A 17,373-nucleotide genomic window follows, 5' to 3' on the forward strand; every position below is an offset into this window, starting at 1 on the left:
TGTCAGCCGACAGTGGACTTTAGCTCGCTGTTGGCTGAAAATGGGTCACAGGAGTGCAGAATGAGCTGCTCTCCTGTGATCCATAGGAGAAGTACAGCCAAAATAGCATTTGCCAAATTTCTCTTTTTAGCTGGTTATACACTGCTTCAACATGTCCCTTGAACATCAAGCAATTGACCTCTGTTAAACGGAATCACATCAATTAAAATTTGGCTGGTCCCTACTGAATCTGACAAATTTTCAAGTATGGCTAGCTTAAGTGTTGTATATACTATATGTGAAGAAATGTTTAAGGATAGGTTCACGCTATTGCACTGCAGAAATGTATGAATGAAAAAATATGCGTTTTGCACATTGGTGTTCTGTGGTGCCATTCAATGTTAAAGGCACACCAGCGCATCTTGCCAACAATTGTGCGTTGCACTGCCCTGCAACCCGCTATCCTGTGTTGTGGTACACTGCACTTATGGTGCATTAGGCAGCCCATTCAAATGAATAGGCTGCCTTATGCAATATACTGTACATTATTGTATGATATTAGAAGTGTTAAAATGCATGTGTTAATACAGTGCAATAGCGTGAACCTAGCCTATTGTCATGTCAGACTTGAGTACGACTAAATGAGGGACAGCTCTCCTTCCCATTTTACACGCAGTAAGTCAGTCATGACGATACATTAGTGAAGTTACATAAGTACAGCATGGCCAGCATTGACTTCCAGTGATATTAAAGTAGAAAACACATACTGCCGGTGTCCAGTTTCAAAGATCAATTTCAATCCTGGCAGCCTAATTAGGGTAGGTTATGTTTAGAAGATTTAATCATTTCTATTTAATACTAAAATGAAAAAAAGTTCTACTATAAGCTGCTCTATGCCCCAGATCCAATTAATTTTTCAATTGCTATAAACTCCAATAAAAATAACTAGCAAAAAATTCTACTGAATTTAATTTTTGTACATGACAAACATTAAGGATATTATTTGTCAGCATTTGATTTATGAATAATTGGGATCCATAGCTTAAGCACCTTGGCTGAAAACAAACTTCATGATTTAGCACTTTGCCTTCAGAAGAGACTTGGACCACTATCCAACATTGCAATAATGAGGATATCCAATATATACTGCTTAAAATAAACGTATGCATGTGTGATCTAGTTCTATTCTTTTCTGAGTTTTGTCAATAAGCATTTATTTACAATCTTGTTGTATTCCATCTTCTGTTTATTATTTCTCACCATTACAAATGACCCTGCCCAAGAAATAATAAGCACCTCTGGCTTAGGAGACACTTGTCACCTTCACCTACAAATAGCTCAATAACTAAAAGCTGTGCTCAGAATTGAGAGTATGGCTTGCTTCCAGCAAGGTTTGTTTAGGGAGTTTTAAAAAGAATCTTTGATTTGCCAATGCATAGAAAAAATAGAATTTTTGTAAGAACTTACCGTAAAATTATTTTCCCTGAGTCCTCTGACAGACGCAGCCTCTTCCAAGTTTCATCACTATTGGGTAATGGCGCCCTCTGCAGGAGCAGGCTAGGTAGTGAAACTTCATTAAAAAAGAATAGACACGCCTTTAGGGGCTCTCCCTCTGGACATTACCCTCAGACACATAGAGCTTACTAATCAGTTTCGTAGCAAGCAGTACAGGAAGACAAACAACCACAAAATAGAGGGGAGGGTGCTGCGTCTGTCAGAGGACTCAGAGAAAATAATTTTACGGTAAGTTCTTACAAAAACTCTATTTTCTCTTGTGTCCTCTGACAGACGCAGCCTCTTCAAAGTTTCATCACTATTGGGATGTCCCAAAGCAGTGCAGGTGTGAGGGGTGGGAAAAGATGCAACCAGCAGATCGGTAACATGCCAACAAGGCCCGAACAAAACGTGGCCATCAGGGCAACAAAAGCTCAACCAACAGGAGCTAACCCCAGAACAAAAATTCACCCCAAGAAGAGAAAACATGTCTCTTCAACAAACAGCATCGCTCAAAACTTTGTGGCCAAAGGAAGCATCCGAAGATGCCATCACGTCAATCTTGTAGAATTTTGTAAAAGTGTGCACAGATGACCAGGTCGCTGTTTTGCACACCTGAGCCACAGAAGCCTGATGGTGAAAAGCCCAAGAGGCACTCACGGCTCTAGTAGAATGTGCTCTCACAGGGAAAGGAGGCACCTGACCCTTGAGTGAATAGGCCTGAACAGTAGTCTGTCTGATCCATTTAGAAATGGTAGCAGCGGAAGCAGCCGAACCCTTCCGAGGTCCCTCAGGAAGGACAAACAGGGAATCAGACTTCCTAAAGGATTCCGTGGCCAACAGGTAAACCTTGATCGCCCAAACCACATCCAACGAATGCAAGGCAAATTCCTTGGGATGCTTAGGCTTCGCACAAAGCGAAGGCAAAACAATATCCTCATTGGGGTGGAAAGCAGACACCACCTTAGGGAGAAAAGACTGGTTGGGTCGCAAAACAACCTTATCCCTATGACGACCAGATAAGGCGAACGGCAGGACAGAGCCGCCATTTCAGACACTCTGCGAGCAGAGGTGATAGCTACCAGAAAGGCAACCTTCTGGGACAACACAGGCAGAGGTATTTCTCTGATATTTAGGTAGGTCATTGCAAAACAGACAAAACCCATATTTAAATCCCACGGAGGAAAAGGGGCCCTCCGTGTGGGAGCAAGATAATGCACCCCTTGAATAAAGGTGCGATTTAGAGAATTAGTTGCCAAGGGACACTGGAAGAAAATGGCCAAGGCCGACACCTGACCTTTAATCGTGCCTAACACTGTACCACACCTTTCTGCGGGATGGAGGTACAATGTTCAATTGTAACCTCATTCAAAGTCCCAACCCCCCTTTCCCCATTCACACCTTTCTGCAAGAAAGCTAGGACCCTTGCCTTTGAAAAAGAGCGAGGATGCAACCTTTGCGACTCACACGAGGCAATGTATGCCTTCCAGGTACAATGATAAATCTTCCTGGAGGTAGCCTTCTGAGCTCTCAGCAAGGTAGGAATAACAGCATCAGAGAGACCTCTGTCTCTCAACACCTGGCCTTCAATCACCATGCTGTTAAAGCCAGAGACCATAATGCAGGGTGGATGATCGGCCCTTGAGACAGCAGATCTTCTCTCAGAGGTAGCCGCCAGGGAGGCTCTACGACCATCTTGACGAGGTCTGCGTACCAAGACCAATGAGGCCAGTCTGGGGCCACCAGAATCACTTACCTGTTCCAGCACTAACCTGCGGAGGAACCTGGACAACAGTTGAATCGGGGGAAAGGCATAAATCAGCTGATACTGATGCCAAGGCACCACCAACGCGTCCGTGGCATCTGCTAGAGGATCTAAAGCCCTGCCCATGAACCTTTCCACCTTTTTGTTGAGATGAGACGTGAACAGATCCACGTCCGGAGTCCTCCACCGGGCACACAGCAGCTGAAACACCTCCGGATGCATTTCCCCTGAACCAAAGACTGATGACTCAGATAGTCCGCCTGCCAGTTCTCCACTCCAGGAATGTAAACAGCAGAAATAGCTGAAACGTGCCCCTTGGTCCAAGACAGAATCTCTGCCACTTCCTTGGCCACCCGGGCACTCCTGGTGCCCCCTTGGTGATTGATGTAAGCCACAGCCGTGGCATTGTCGGTTTGAGCCTGAACCGGGCGACCGCGCAACCGAGTCGCCCAATGGAGCAGGCAAAGTTTTATCGCCATGAGCTCCAGAACATTTATCAGTAAGGAGGACCACGTCCCCTGGGCACAAAGAGTGTCCAGTACTCCACCCCAGCCCGTCAGGCTGGCATCCGTGGTGATCATAGTCCACAACAGGGGCAGAAAGGACTTGCCCTGTGTCAGAGTGGGCGACAGAAGCCACATGAAAGCTCCATCCTCGTGAGACGGCTCAAACACACCATCCTGTCCAAGGACTGGGGATCTCTGTTCCATTTGGCAAGAATCTCTGCTTGCAGAGTCCTTGGGTGAAACTAGGCAAACGGGATCGCCTCGAAGGCTGAAACCATCAGCCCCAGGGACCTCATGTAGGTCCGCAGGGAGGAGAGATCGTTGTCCCTGAGGGACCTGATCTTGCCCTGCAAGGTGTGAAGTTTTTCCTCCAGGAACATTCCCAGATAATTAAGACGTACTGACGGAGTCAGTGACGACTTCTGGATGTTGATAGTCCATCCGAACTCCTGGAGTGTCTGAACCGTGACCGTCAGATCGCCCGACAGAGTGGCACAAGAGCTTGCCCTCAACAAGAGATCGTCCAGATAACTGAGGACCACAATCCCCTTCTTGCGTAGTAGAGCCAGCACCAGGCCAAAACCTTGGTGAAGACCCTGGGAGCCGAAGCCAGACCAAAGGGTAATGCCACAAATTGAAAATGCTCCTCCCCCACTGCAAAGCGGAGATACCGCTGGTGACCCTCGTAGATAGGGATGTGCAGATACGCATCCTTTAAATCATCGATGGAGGCCAGAAAATTTCCTTGACTCAAAGACGCCACCACCGACCGGATGGATTCCATCCGGAACTTCTGCACCCGCACAAAGCGGCTCAGTGACTTGAGGTCCAGAATCGGACAAACCTTGCCCTCCTTCCTGGGCACTGTGAACAGGTTTGAATAAAATCCGCAAAATCTCTCCCGCTGTGGAACCGGGACAATAACGCCGTGAGCAAGAAGATCTTGCACTGCCCCCTTGAGAGCCATCAAGCAATTGGGAGAAAGAATGAGATTTGATGGAAATCTGCGGGGCGAGATCGAAATTTCGATCTTGTACCCTGAACTAATCAGTTTGTGAACCCATTTGTCCTGAATGAGGGACAACCAGGGTTCCTGAAAGTAAAGCAGACGTCCCCCGACCCCTGAAATGGGTGAAGGCATCCCTTCATGCGGAAGAAGAATGGGCCACAGCACCGGACTGACCGGCCTTGGGCTTACCAGACCAAGGCTTCTTGTTACGGCCAGAGGCCTTGAAGGATTTTCCTCTTTCCTGCGCCCCTGAGGCACGAAAGGGCCCCCGATGAGCCTTGAAGGAAGGACCCAGCCACACGCATGGAGATTTACCATTTGCGGATTGGGGCAGGAGGGTACTCTTACCCCCTGTAAGACCCTTGACAATCTAAGTCCCTAAAAAAGCATTCCCCAAAATAGAGGATATCAGACACAGTCTTTTTAGAGGCATGGTCTGCCGACCAGCTCTTCAGCCACACCATGCGGCGGAGTGCAATCCCCACCGCAGACAATCTTGCGACCAGGGGAGCCTCGCCCAGGCCCGCGTCACACAGGTACACCATGGCCTGGGCCATTTGGTCCGTGAGCTCATTGAGAGTCGGGGGGACTGACTCAGCCACCAGGTTGTGCTTAAGCACCTTAATCCATTCCGTAATCATCTGAGAAACCAGCACAGAAGAGAATACCGGCTTGAGGAGTGAGCCACCACGAAGTACATGTGGCGGGAAAGTGACTCCACGCGCCTGTCCATCGGGTCTTTAAACACCGGGGAGTCCTCCACAGGCACCACCGTGGATTTATTCAATCTGGAAACAGTGTGGTCCACCTTAGGTGACACCATCCAGCGATTGGAAACAGGGTCTGCAAAGGGTCTGCAAAGGGGTAGCAGCGTTGAAAACGCTTAGGCACCACCAGCATGTGCTTAACGCGTCACCACTGTTCGTTCACAATATCGTGAATCTCCTCGGGGCAGGGGAAAACCTGACCCGACTTCTGGGCTTTGCGGGACCCAAAGGAAACCCGCTTACCTGACTGGATGGGCTCATCATCAATGTTCAAAGTCTCCCTAACGAAGCGAACAAGTGCTTGTACCAAAGCGCGTTCCCTCGCTGCAGCGGAGGAGGACTCCTCCTCCCCATCTGAGTGTGCGGACAGGGAACCCTCAGGGAGGGCAGTGTCCGTGGCAACCATATCAGGCTCTGAATCAGAAGACTAAGAGGGCATCGGACGTTTTTGAACATTACCTTATGACATAATAAGATCAACTTTGGACGGCAACATTTCAATGGCTGCAGATAAAGAAGCTAGGGAAGGTGATCCGGATGTCTTGGATGCACCAATAAGATTAGTGGGGAAATTGTCACTCTGGGACTCCATTTTGGCAGAATACAAAAAAAGGATCGTGGCCCTTTAAATCGGCGATTGCGGTCCGCATCTCGATCCCGCGCTGCTACTGGAGTCCCCCTTTATATATTCAGATAACTGATAAAGCAATGTGTCTAAGGAGAAATGCCCAAAAGACCAATAAAAAACCCCTTATAGTGCATGAGAGAGAGAAAATAAACCGCTCTCCACGTTCCATCTGCAGCAAGTGAAAGATGGCTGGAGGAAGTGACTAAAATCACTAGAGGCCGAAAGTGCCCTGAGCCACACAAACATGGCGCCAATAGAAACTATAGGGGAAAACACAGGGAAAATTGCCACTGCCCTCACGATGCAGCTTGCCCAAATCCAAGATGTCGCCGAAAACGGCGCCAAAAGCAGAAATTTACTTTTCTGCAGCCTATACTTACCACGCTACTCTATTGACAAGAGTCAAAGGAATGCCATGTGTAACCTATAAGTTGCAGGATTTGTGGCTTACAGAAGACTACAGACTTCCTATTTGACAGTGTTGATTTACCCTATGCTGACACATGGAGCAAGTCACATGACTTGGAGCAAAGAAAAGGTAAATATAAGCAAGGAAGGGGTATTTAGCAAACCTATTGCTCTGCCCTGAATTAGCAAAACACAAGTTTTCTTGAAAACCCAATTTAACCATTGTTTCTCTAATTTTGTATGGAGTGGGGAAAGCCTAGAACTTCTTTTGCGTTATTTATTGCTGTTTTGTTCCCAATTTATTTGACAGGTGTCTGACAGAACAGGAAGTGAGAGGATATGTACCCAACCAGTACACACACAATAATATAAAACATTTTAGATGAGCGGAGAAGTACTATAACCTCTGTTGGATTTTTCTGCTGTCTGTCCACATTGGGAAGATCCCCTTGAGTGATGGGTGTCAGATGGCACACGAAATAAGAGGATATCTCCCAAAAGGCACAAAGACAGCTTTTATAACTGATAGGCTAATCGATAAAGTATTGGTTGGAGCAGGGCTTTGATTTCTTACAGTAGAGACTTAAAACACAGCAAATATAGTATTCATTTAGGAAGGCAACTGCTGTAATTTCTTAGCAGATGCTGACATTATCCAGACTTTGGAGTTCATCCATATCTGAAATCGTGTGAATGTGTTTTGGTTCTTTACATCTAATCACCCTAAACATCTTCTATAGCTTATCTGGTCCAGCTGACAAGTATTACAAAAAGCTGAAAGACAGGTTTTCACCAAGATCTTTCTTGTATTAAAACAGTAAATCTGCCAGTATTTAGGCTGCGCTAACTAGAATATGAACAGTCAAACAGTGCAAATCTGTGAGCTTAGTGCTAGGCATGTAGGATACCAGAGCTGCATTTCCCCAAGAAGAACTTAAGCCAGCCATACATAGATCGAAATTCAGACAGTTCAGCAGAGACCAAACACATTTCAATCTATGTATGGACACCCTGGTTGTACACAAACTTACAAACAGGCTTACCTCTAGGTACAATGAATATCTCCTAAACGTGCACCATTTAGGAGATTTTCACATCGGCAATAGCCAATGACATCACCCACGCATGTGCAGAGATGCTTTGCATTCAGGGCACACAATATGCCATGAATGCAGAGGTCTGTGCCGCGGACAGGGCTCCCACATGGATGCTCGGGAGTGACGTCATCACAGCTCCTGCCATTCAAACGGTCGGAGCCCGCAAACCCGAAAGGAAGAGTGGGTGAAGATAGAAGTGGCGGGGTTCTGTGCGCTGAAGGGCCTTGTCTGCAGGTAAGTGTGTCATAATGTGCTTGTTTGTAGGGCAGGCTTAGACCTGCAGGGGACCCCATTTTATGTATCTTTGGTGGTTTACAATCGCTTTAACTTGTGTACAACCCGCCTGTCAGGTTTTTATTGTACGATTAGTGCTGCTTGCTTAAGCCAGCAACACTAATCGTGTTCACCTGGCAGGGAAGTCTCCCACGCTCCCCGCTAGCAGAACACAATAGCACTGTGGGCGGGATTCCCCCATCAACACTAACTGTGTTGTTGGGGGAATTAAGGAATTCTGCACATGTGACAGAAGGAAAGAAAATTGCATAATGTATGGCCTGCCCTAGTAAGACCTCTGGCACGCAGGCACCTGAGCCCATGCAACGTAAATTCCAGCGTACTTTTCTGCTCAGGAAGCACCTCATGCAGCTACCTATAGTTATTATTGGCCGTACGCAGCTGCACTCGTGTTTACTCAAGCACTGCCATATACCAAAGTATAGCGTTTGCGCATATGCAAAAAATAGAACATTCTATGCTTTACACATGTTTACTCAAGCACTGGTATATACCTGAGTACAACCTAGCAGAATCATTTATGTCTATGAGTGGCTCAATGTAGCACCTTGGCTTCCTGGGCGGTGAAAATATGCCAGAAATTACGTTGCACATGTTCAGGTGTCTGTGTGCAGGAGGTTTAATAATGAAACTAAGATCACAGCCCAATTACATTGCAGCAGTCACTATAACAGGACAAGTCTTAACTTCTTGACCCTTTGACAGTAACATTTTCATCCAGTCTCTCACTTAATGGCTTTGTTATTTGAAAAACCAATATAAAGGAAAAGTACTAGTAAAAAAAAAAAACACTTTTGTAGGTTAGACCAATCATTTTTTTTTGACCAGTGTTGTAATTGAGAGTATGGTAGGCATGTGTCCTTCACCTACATACTTGCTAAAACGTGTCACTTTTTTCTTATTTATGAAAATTGGTTGGAATAGCACAAATTAGAGCTCAATATTACCAATAAACAACTTTGCTTAGTTTCTGATGACGAAAAGCCAGCTAATAAACTAACTTCCTTTTAAACTGAAAACAGAACAGTTTTACTTGTCCATGATTTATGATTTACTGAAATTCACAGGAAGCCATTTATATTTACAATGCTGACAATGATAATGGATTCTTCCTTACATATATATAGCAACTGCAAGCTTGGTGACAGCAAAAAACTGAAAATGTTTGACGGCTATCACAGAGCAATGGACTGCAGGAAAAAATTATATGTCTAATATTTCAGTTTACAATAAGAACCTTTGAAAGAAGGAAGAAAATCCACGCTAGGATAGGTAAATTTATATAAATACTGGCTGCAGCCTACCTCCTATATATAGTCTCTAGAAGGATATATAGTAGAATTAGGGATAGGGGGGAGGTAAAATGGCGCTGCCTAATATACCGGACAAGTTAAATGGAAAGGGCCCAATGAAGGGTGTGCATCTATAGCATTTCAATACAATCTGTACATGATATTAAAATTAGGAAAATAGTAAATAAAGTGACCAGGTGCCTAGAAAAAACTCATGTCTATAGAAGTAAAATAAGGTGATCCCGTGCTGAAAATATATAAGTAGATGTGTCTGGATACAATTAAAAAATCAATTCAGTGCAGATCCCAAAGGAATCAATTAAAAAAATACCAATAGAGGACCAATAGGGGTCCATAGGAGCCATATCTCTCCGACTACTTAAGGCTTGCTACCCCTGTGGGGGGTTAGGATTTTTGGTGAGTGCGGTCCTGGGAGTTAGGGGAGCACGAGTGATCCATCACAGCGGCCACACTTGGAGAGTCACAAGAAATTTTATACATGCACTTTTATGGATTTTCTAACAGCACAGATTCAACTCCATTTGTGATTTAATTTTTGGATTTGCACTGACTTCTTACAGCACGGACTCACCTTCATATATGATTTGGAAATTTGGACTACCACATTAGCACTAAGTCACTTTTTATAATTGATTCCTCTGGGATCTGTACTGAATTGATTTTTTAATTTTATTTAGACACATCTACTTATATATTTTTAGCACTAAATCACCTTTATGTGTCTTTTTTTTATGGATTATATGTGATCATTACATAGTCACTTAACACTGAAGCACCTTATATATTCTTTTTCACTTATTTTACTTCTATAGACATGAGTTTTTTCTAGGCACTTGGTCACTTTATTTACTATTTTCCTCATTTTAACCACTTCCATACCGCGTCATTGTAAAATGACGGCGGCAGGAAGTCTTTGTCGATCCGGGCCGATGTCATATGACGACGGCCCGCTCTCGCCGCTACTGCGCCCCCCCCGGGTAATCTGATGACAGGTACTCGGGTACTCTGATGACAGGTATTCGGGTACTTTGAGTACCTGTCATCGGAATACCCAAGTACATGTCATCAGAGTACCCGAGTACTTGTCTCCAGCCCAGAGTGCCCGAGTACCAATCTGCACCCCGTCAGATTACCCGAGTACCTGTCTGTAGCCCATCAGAATACCCGAGTACCTTTCTGAAGCTCATCAGAGTACCCGAGTACCTTTCTGAAGCCGATCAGTGTACCTGAGTACCTGTCTGCAGCCCATGAGAGTACCTGAGTACCTATCTGCAGCCCATGCCTCCTAGATTATGTGTTTTGGTGTTTGCTTTCCAAAATGGGGTCATTTTGTCTGGGTTTCCATTGTCCTGGTGCTCCAGGGCCTTCAAAAGTGTGATAGGTTGTAATGAAATTATATGTGTAATTTATGCTCCTAGAACACCTGACGGTGCTCCTTGCATGTTGGGCCTCTGTATGTGGCTATGCTGTGACAAAGTCCCACATATGTGGTATCGCTATACTCAGGAGGAGTAGTAGAATGTATTTTGGGGTGTCATTTTTGCTATGTACATGCTATAAATTGACAACTTTGTGTAAAAAAAAATGCGTTTTAATTTTCTTTCTACATTTTCCAAAAACCTGTGGAAAAAATGACATGTTCAAAAGACTCATTATTCCTCATAGAATATACATTGGCGTGTTTGCTTTCCAAAATTGGGTTATTTTGTGGGTAATTCCATTGTCCTGGTGCTCCAGGGCCTTCAAAAGTGTGAGGTCGTTAGGAAATTATATGTGTAATTTATGCTCCTAGAACACCTGATGGTGCTCCTTGAATATTGGGCCTCTGTATGTGGCCAGGCTGTGTAAAAGTCTCACACATGTGGTATTGCCATACTCAGGAGGAGTAGCAGAATGTATTTTAGGGTGTAATTGAAAGTATGCATATACTGTGTGTGAGAGATAACTTGTAATTTTGACAATTTTGTGTACAAAAAACAAAAAAAAAAAATATTTCTTCATTTTTCAAAGAATTGTGGGAAAAAAATTACAGCTTTAAAAAAACTCACCATGCCTCTTACTAAATATCCTGGAATGTCTACTTTCCAAAAAGGGGTCATTTGGGGGGTATTTGTACTGTCCTGACATTTCAGGGCCTCAAGAAATGAGATAGGCCGTCGGTACATCAGGTGTGATCAATTTTCAAAGATTGGCACCATAACTTGTAGACTCTATAACTTTCACACAGACTAAATAATAACCACTAATTTGGGTTATTTTTACCAAAGATATGTAGAAGTATAAATTTTGGCCCAAATTTATGAAAAAAAAATACTTATTTGCAAAATGTTATAATAGAAACTGAAACAAAATGTGTTTTTTTTCAAAATGTTCACTCTTTTTTCACTTATATCGCAAAAAATAAAAAACCCAGTGGTGATTAAATACTACCAAAAGAAAGCTCTATTTGTGTGAAAAAAATGATAAAAAATTTGATTGGGTACAGCGTTGCATGACTGAGTAATTATCATTCAAAATGTGAGAGCGCCAAAAGCTGAAAATTGGTCTGGGCAGGAAGGGGGTGTAACTGCTCTGTATGGAAGTGGTTAATATCATGTACTGATTGTATTGAAATGCTATAGATACACACCCTTCATTGGGCCCTTTCCATTTAACTTGTCCAGTATATTAGGCAGTGCCATTTTACCTCCCCCCTATTCCCGATAAGAACCTTTGGTTGCTATGGGCAGTTCCCTGCAATGCACAAAAGTTAACTTTTTTAACCACTTTACAACCGGAGGATTTTGCTGTCTTCCGTCCAGGCCACTTTTTGCGATTCGGCGCTGTGCGACTTCAACTGACAATTGCCGTACCCAAACTAAATTTACGTCCTTTTTTTCCCACAAACAGAGCTTTCTTTTGGTGGTATTTGATCACCTGTGCGATTTTTACTTTTTGCGCTATAAACAAAAAAAGAGCGTTTATTTTGAAAAAATAACAATATTTTTTACATTTTTTTATATGAAATTCCCCCCAAAAAAGATGTAAAAAACAATTTTTTTAAAAGTTTTTGGCCAATTTGTTTTATGCTACATATGTTTGGTAAAAAAAATCGCAATAAGCGTATTTTGATTGGTTTGCGCCAAAAGTTATTGCGTTTAATAACAAAGGGAAAGATTTCTGTCATTTTTGGTGTTTTTTTTTTAACGCGTAATGGCGGCGATCTGCGATTTTTTTTGCGGGACTGCGACATTGCGGCGGACAGACCGGACCCCTGACTGACATTTTTGACACTTTTGGGGGTACCAGTGACATTACTGCAGTAATCAGTGCTATATATATGCACTGTTACTGTAAAAATGACACTGGCAGGGAAGGGGTTAATTTTATTGGAGAGGGAGGGGTTAATGTATGCCTGGTGCTTACTGACGTGTAGGGGGGAGGTGACTGTGTGATTCATGGACAGATCGGATGTCCAGCTATGCTGAACAGTCCGATCTGTCACTCCCTGTCACTATGGAGATCCGCCCACTGTGTTTACACACAGCGGGCGGATCTCCAGACTCGATCCCCGACGATCGGGTAAGAGCAGCGGCGATCGCCGCTGCTCCTCCCCTGGCCCGACTCCCGCTGTGAATGAAAACAGCGGGAGCGAGCCTCCGGCGGCACGCAAGCGCCGCCCAGAAGGGGAGGAGTCCAGTCACGTTAATACTACGTGGCTGGACGGGAACGAGCCACTCTGCCGCAGTAGTATTACTGTGAGCGGTTGCAGAGTGGTTAAGGTATAGTAACTGTTTATTGGGAGTTAATAATTTTGATAAAAATGTAATATTTGAGTGACCAATATAGATTTGTAACCCACCTCTCACAGTCTACTTGTGCGATTCCTACTCCATACGCTTTCAGTTACACTTATCCTCATGGATCTCAGGGTGTAAATGGATACAAGTCCGTTTACATCTCTTGCTCCATAGTGGAGAATTGGGAATCCGATTGGGTACACCTGACAAATAGACAGGTGGACCCGATCTGACTTCTTGTGTGAAAGGGGCCTAATAGTTATACTATTCCAATTTAGCAGTGATTCAGATGAATGCTGGGAGACAAGTTCTGATTTGGTAACTACCCGTCTGTGAGCTGACATGTAAAAGAGTAATGTTCTCGCCCTGTCACATGGGAGCGAGTAAGCTCTATAAAAGCTGGGGTTAATCTCATGTGTCATAGGAAATAAATACTTCCGTTTTACCTCCACATGAACGCATCACAGCAATTTGGCTCTTTCGTGAGGATCATTTTCTAACCTAAAGTACTCGGGTAATAGGCATCATTCTATTATCATCCTCAATATAAACTAATGCAAGAAGTAGCTAAATAATCATCTCACCAAAAAACCAATGCCCATTTATAAAACTAGAGATAAGAATCAAGCAATTCACATGCATTTTAATAGAGCATCTTATGAAAAACTGCAAATATGCTTCCTTTTTGAAATTGCCCAATTTTCAACTTCTGAGTTTAAGGCCTTTTGCACACGTGTGATAAAACAAAGATACATTTGGAGCTATGTAGTATTTTTATTTACGGTTCAGAACACAGGCGCATGGGACAATGCTCACAGCAGCATAAAGATCCATAATGCAGCTAGGCGTTCAGAGCCATTGAAAAATAAAATAGGAAAGTTTACATTTGAGTGCAGTAGTTCACATGCATACTATAACACATACGAGCGTATATGCACAAACTGAAACAATGACAGCTAGAAGAGGATGAAGAAGAATTATGCTAGGATACGCGTACACATGTTTACACCCCCATACTTGCATATATATATGCAAAGACTTGTGTTTTCTACTCAGGATCGTTCTGTCCGCCTCGGCCAGCAAGATATAATGATAACATCCGTGTGCAAGAGGCCTTATGAATGTCACTCTGTATATTACAACGAGCCATAGTAAAATAAAAGCAACAAGTGTATATATGACATTGAGTATCTTACCTTCAACCTCTTCTTCGTCACACACATGCTTCAGGAAGGAAGCCCCTCTGTCCAGAACTGCCTCATCCTCCATCCTGTAATAGTAAAAGAAAAAGAAAGAGTGCTCAGACCTTTCCTGGAATAAGCTGCTTGACAAGCCCCTACTCTTAGGCAGGTTCAAATGGGCACCGCTGTTCATATTATTAGAGGGGGCCTCCCCTTTTGTTCTAGTCTCGGAACTCTGTACAGTTAGATGATCGTGTGATGAGGGTGGCCTGAGTGGCTAGAATCTCCGAAGCATTAGTGCTGACAGGAGCAGTAAAATTGTATTCCAGGTCTGAAGATGTTTTTTGCCTTATTATAGGGCAATTAGACGACATGTTGCCTTAGATCTTGAAAGGGATTCCATAGTCCCTTAACGGAGCAGATCCATGCAAAGCAGGGGGCATGGCAGGTACACACAAGCAGACACACATATACTATAAGAAGCCCTGGCTTACTGGAGCCTCTTAATTCTTCTCTGTTGAGAAGCAAGCTTTGTGTCACATGCTGGGATGACAGAAAGCTGACATTTGAGGATTATGCAGAGCTCCTCCAGCCACCATAGACACAACAGAGCTAGACATCCATGTACACTGCCAGTTATTTGTCACTCATACTTACACTTTTTATGAGCAGCCAAAAGTCTCAGAGTAGATGGAAAATCCCACGTATAGGTCTGTTTCTGTGTTGTATTCACATTCTTCATCCCTTTTTGTTTTATATAGATAATCTGAAGACTTTTACTGCTTTTCCTGTTTGATCAATCTGAGTTGCTTAAAGTATATATATTTTGCTGAAGCATAAACAGCTGACATGTCTTTTTAATAAGAAACGTACTGGGGTTGATTTACTAAAACTGGAGATGGCAAAATCTGGTGCAGCTCTGTATAGAAGCCAATCAGCTTCCAGGTTTTTTTCTCAAAGCCTAATTGAACAAGCTGAAGTTAGAAGCTTATTGGCTACCATGAACAGCTGCACCAGATCTCCAGTTTTCGTAAATCAACCCCATTTTCTTACTTTTCCAGCATTTTATTGCATCTCAGTGCTGCTGATCTTCTTTGGCTTCTTTGCAGCCTTCTCCCTTCTGCGCTCCAGTAATAGCTTAATGGTATTATTCAGGGCAGGTTTCCTGATGGCAACATCAATGGATCACAACTGCATAATGTATGCTGAAATGGCCACATGTAGTCTCCATCGAAAGCTTGTGTAACATGGTACACATTTGAGAGATGGGGACAGAATGAAATCAACAGCAAGTGACTGAACATGGACTTTCATAGTAGGATAACCAAGTATTATTTTTAATGAAGACTGCTGATTTAAAGTCCAATTCTAGGCACCACTAAACTATTCTTAAAAATGCCCCCCCCCCCCAACCCCTACTCTGACAAACCTGTGAAAGAATGATCTGTATATTTTTCAGGCCGCTCCAGTCTGGTCATGTTATCTTATCCTGGTCTCCTGTGTCAGCCAGGACTTCTGCAGGGGAGAGGAGAAAGAGCCAACAAGGGATGGGGCACTGAAACCTATGTGTGACATCACTGCTGCAGGCTCTACTAGCCATTGTTGGAGCGCTCTATCCTTTCCCCTGCAGCCACGCTGGCTGATACAGGGGAGATCATGTGCCCAGACTAGTGCGGGCTGAAAAAAGGTAAGTATGCAGATCTTTTATACACAGGTTAGTTAGAATAGATGTTAGGAGGGGGAAGGGAGCTTTTTTAGGATGTTAGGTGGTATCTGGAATTCCACTTTTAATATACTGAAAATTACTCTTTACATTGCAATGTTAATGTTTATAGGAGGTTTAATTGATTGGGTTTACATATACCTTAACCACTTGCTGACCATGCTACATTTATATATATGGCAGCTGTAGCAACAAACTTGGTATCGCTTTTTACAGCTAGCAATTGATTGTCTAGTAAAAGTGATACGGGCGGATCTAGGTCCCACACGCGTATGTAAACAGCGATTGCACCGCACATGTGAGGTATGGCCACGAACATCACAGTGAGAGCAGTAATTCTAGAGACATCGTTTATGATTTACTTTACATTGATAACCTGTAAAGGCTTTTAAAGTGTCCCCTATGAAAAATTTCAGGTACCATGGTTTGCCCCATTTCTCGAGTGCACTCAATTTTGAGTCTTGGTATATTTGGTATCTTTTTACTCGATAAAACATAATTTTTTATAGTTTACCAAAAAATTGATTATTATATTGTGTTTGTGTGCACTGAAATTCATTTTAGTGTATTTTTTCTTCAAAATTGTGCTTGATGAACCACTAATTTTACATGTGTAAAAAAAAATTTAAAAAGCAAGTGGTTGAATAAAAAAAACAAAAACATGTACCAAGAGAAATAGAGAGGCTGTCATTTCTGAATTCTCCTCCTGAAAATGGAATTTACCAGTTTATCATTCTGATCTAATTACTTTAATAGTTCAGCTACTAATCTGAAACACATATTTATACTATATGCAAAGATTTCTTTAAAATGATGTAATCCATTCAGATCCATTTTTCTAACCAGTACTAATACCTAATGCTGTGAATTTTTTTGCAATAGAATTTCCATTTATTCTACATCCTGTTCTGTTTGTAAGGCCACTTTAGTATCTAGTGCATCCAAGGAGAAATATTCTGATTTTACTGTCTGTCAAGGAGAAAGTGAGGACACAACTGTCTATTGTTATCAACAAATGTCTACATAGCTCTCACATAAATGTCATAGACCTCATTTTCCAGAACATGTGAAAGATGAGCTGTTCTGTGTTGCTCTGCAGGTGAAAACTGGGTCAGCTGTTACAGGTAACAGAGAACGTTCAGATTTTTTGATCAATAAGTATACATATTTCATATTCCATATGCCTGAAGTTCCCTTATGGAACAACAACTGTACAACCTGTGCTAACATAAAACCAAGGTAGAATATAACTAATATAGAGCTGGGCCTAAAGCAGAGTTTAATTTTGCCGCTGGGGATTCTGCCTCTTCCTTTCCCTATTAGAGTCCATCTCCAGCATATGACTGGTCCTTCCCCAGTGAGATCCCAGCTCCAGAATACAGGCTGGTCCTTACCCAGTGGGATCCTACCTCTAGCGCACAAACTGGTCC

General features: G+C 43.1%; 1 protein-coding gene across 4 annotated transcripts in view; it reads right to left on the reverse strand.

The window, feature by feature from the left end:
• The window catches only part of SLC4A4 (solute carrier family 4 member 4), a 342,218-nt gene that overhangs the window by 240,701 nt on the left and 84,144 nt on the right, over positions 1-17,373 (reverse strand). For all 4 annotated transcript variants that reach the window (XM_082243062.1, XM_082243061.1, XM_082243059.1 and 1 more), the window contains exon 2: positions 14,236-14,309. In XM_082243062.1, coding sequence (XP_082099188.1) covers positions 14,236-14,308 — 73 coding nt within the window. In that variant the 5' untranslated portion in view covers position 14,309. The remainder of the gene's footprint in view (positions 1-14,235; positions 14,310-17,373) is intronic.

The sequence above is a fragment of the Pelophylax lessonae genome (genome assembly GCF_965119305.1).
Source record: "Pelophylax lessonae genome assembly, chromosome: 1".
In the NCBI taxonomy this organism is placed as follows: Eukaryota; Metazoa; Chordata; class Amphibia; order Anura; family Ranidae; genus Pelophylax; species Pelophylax lessonae.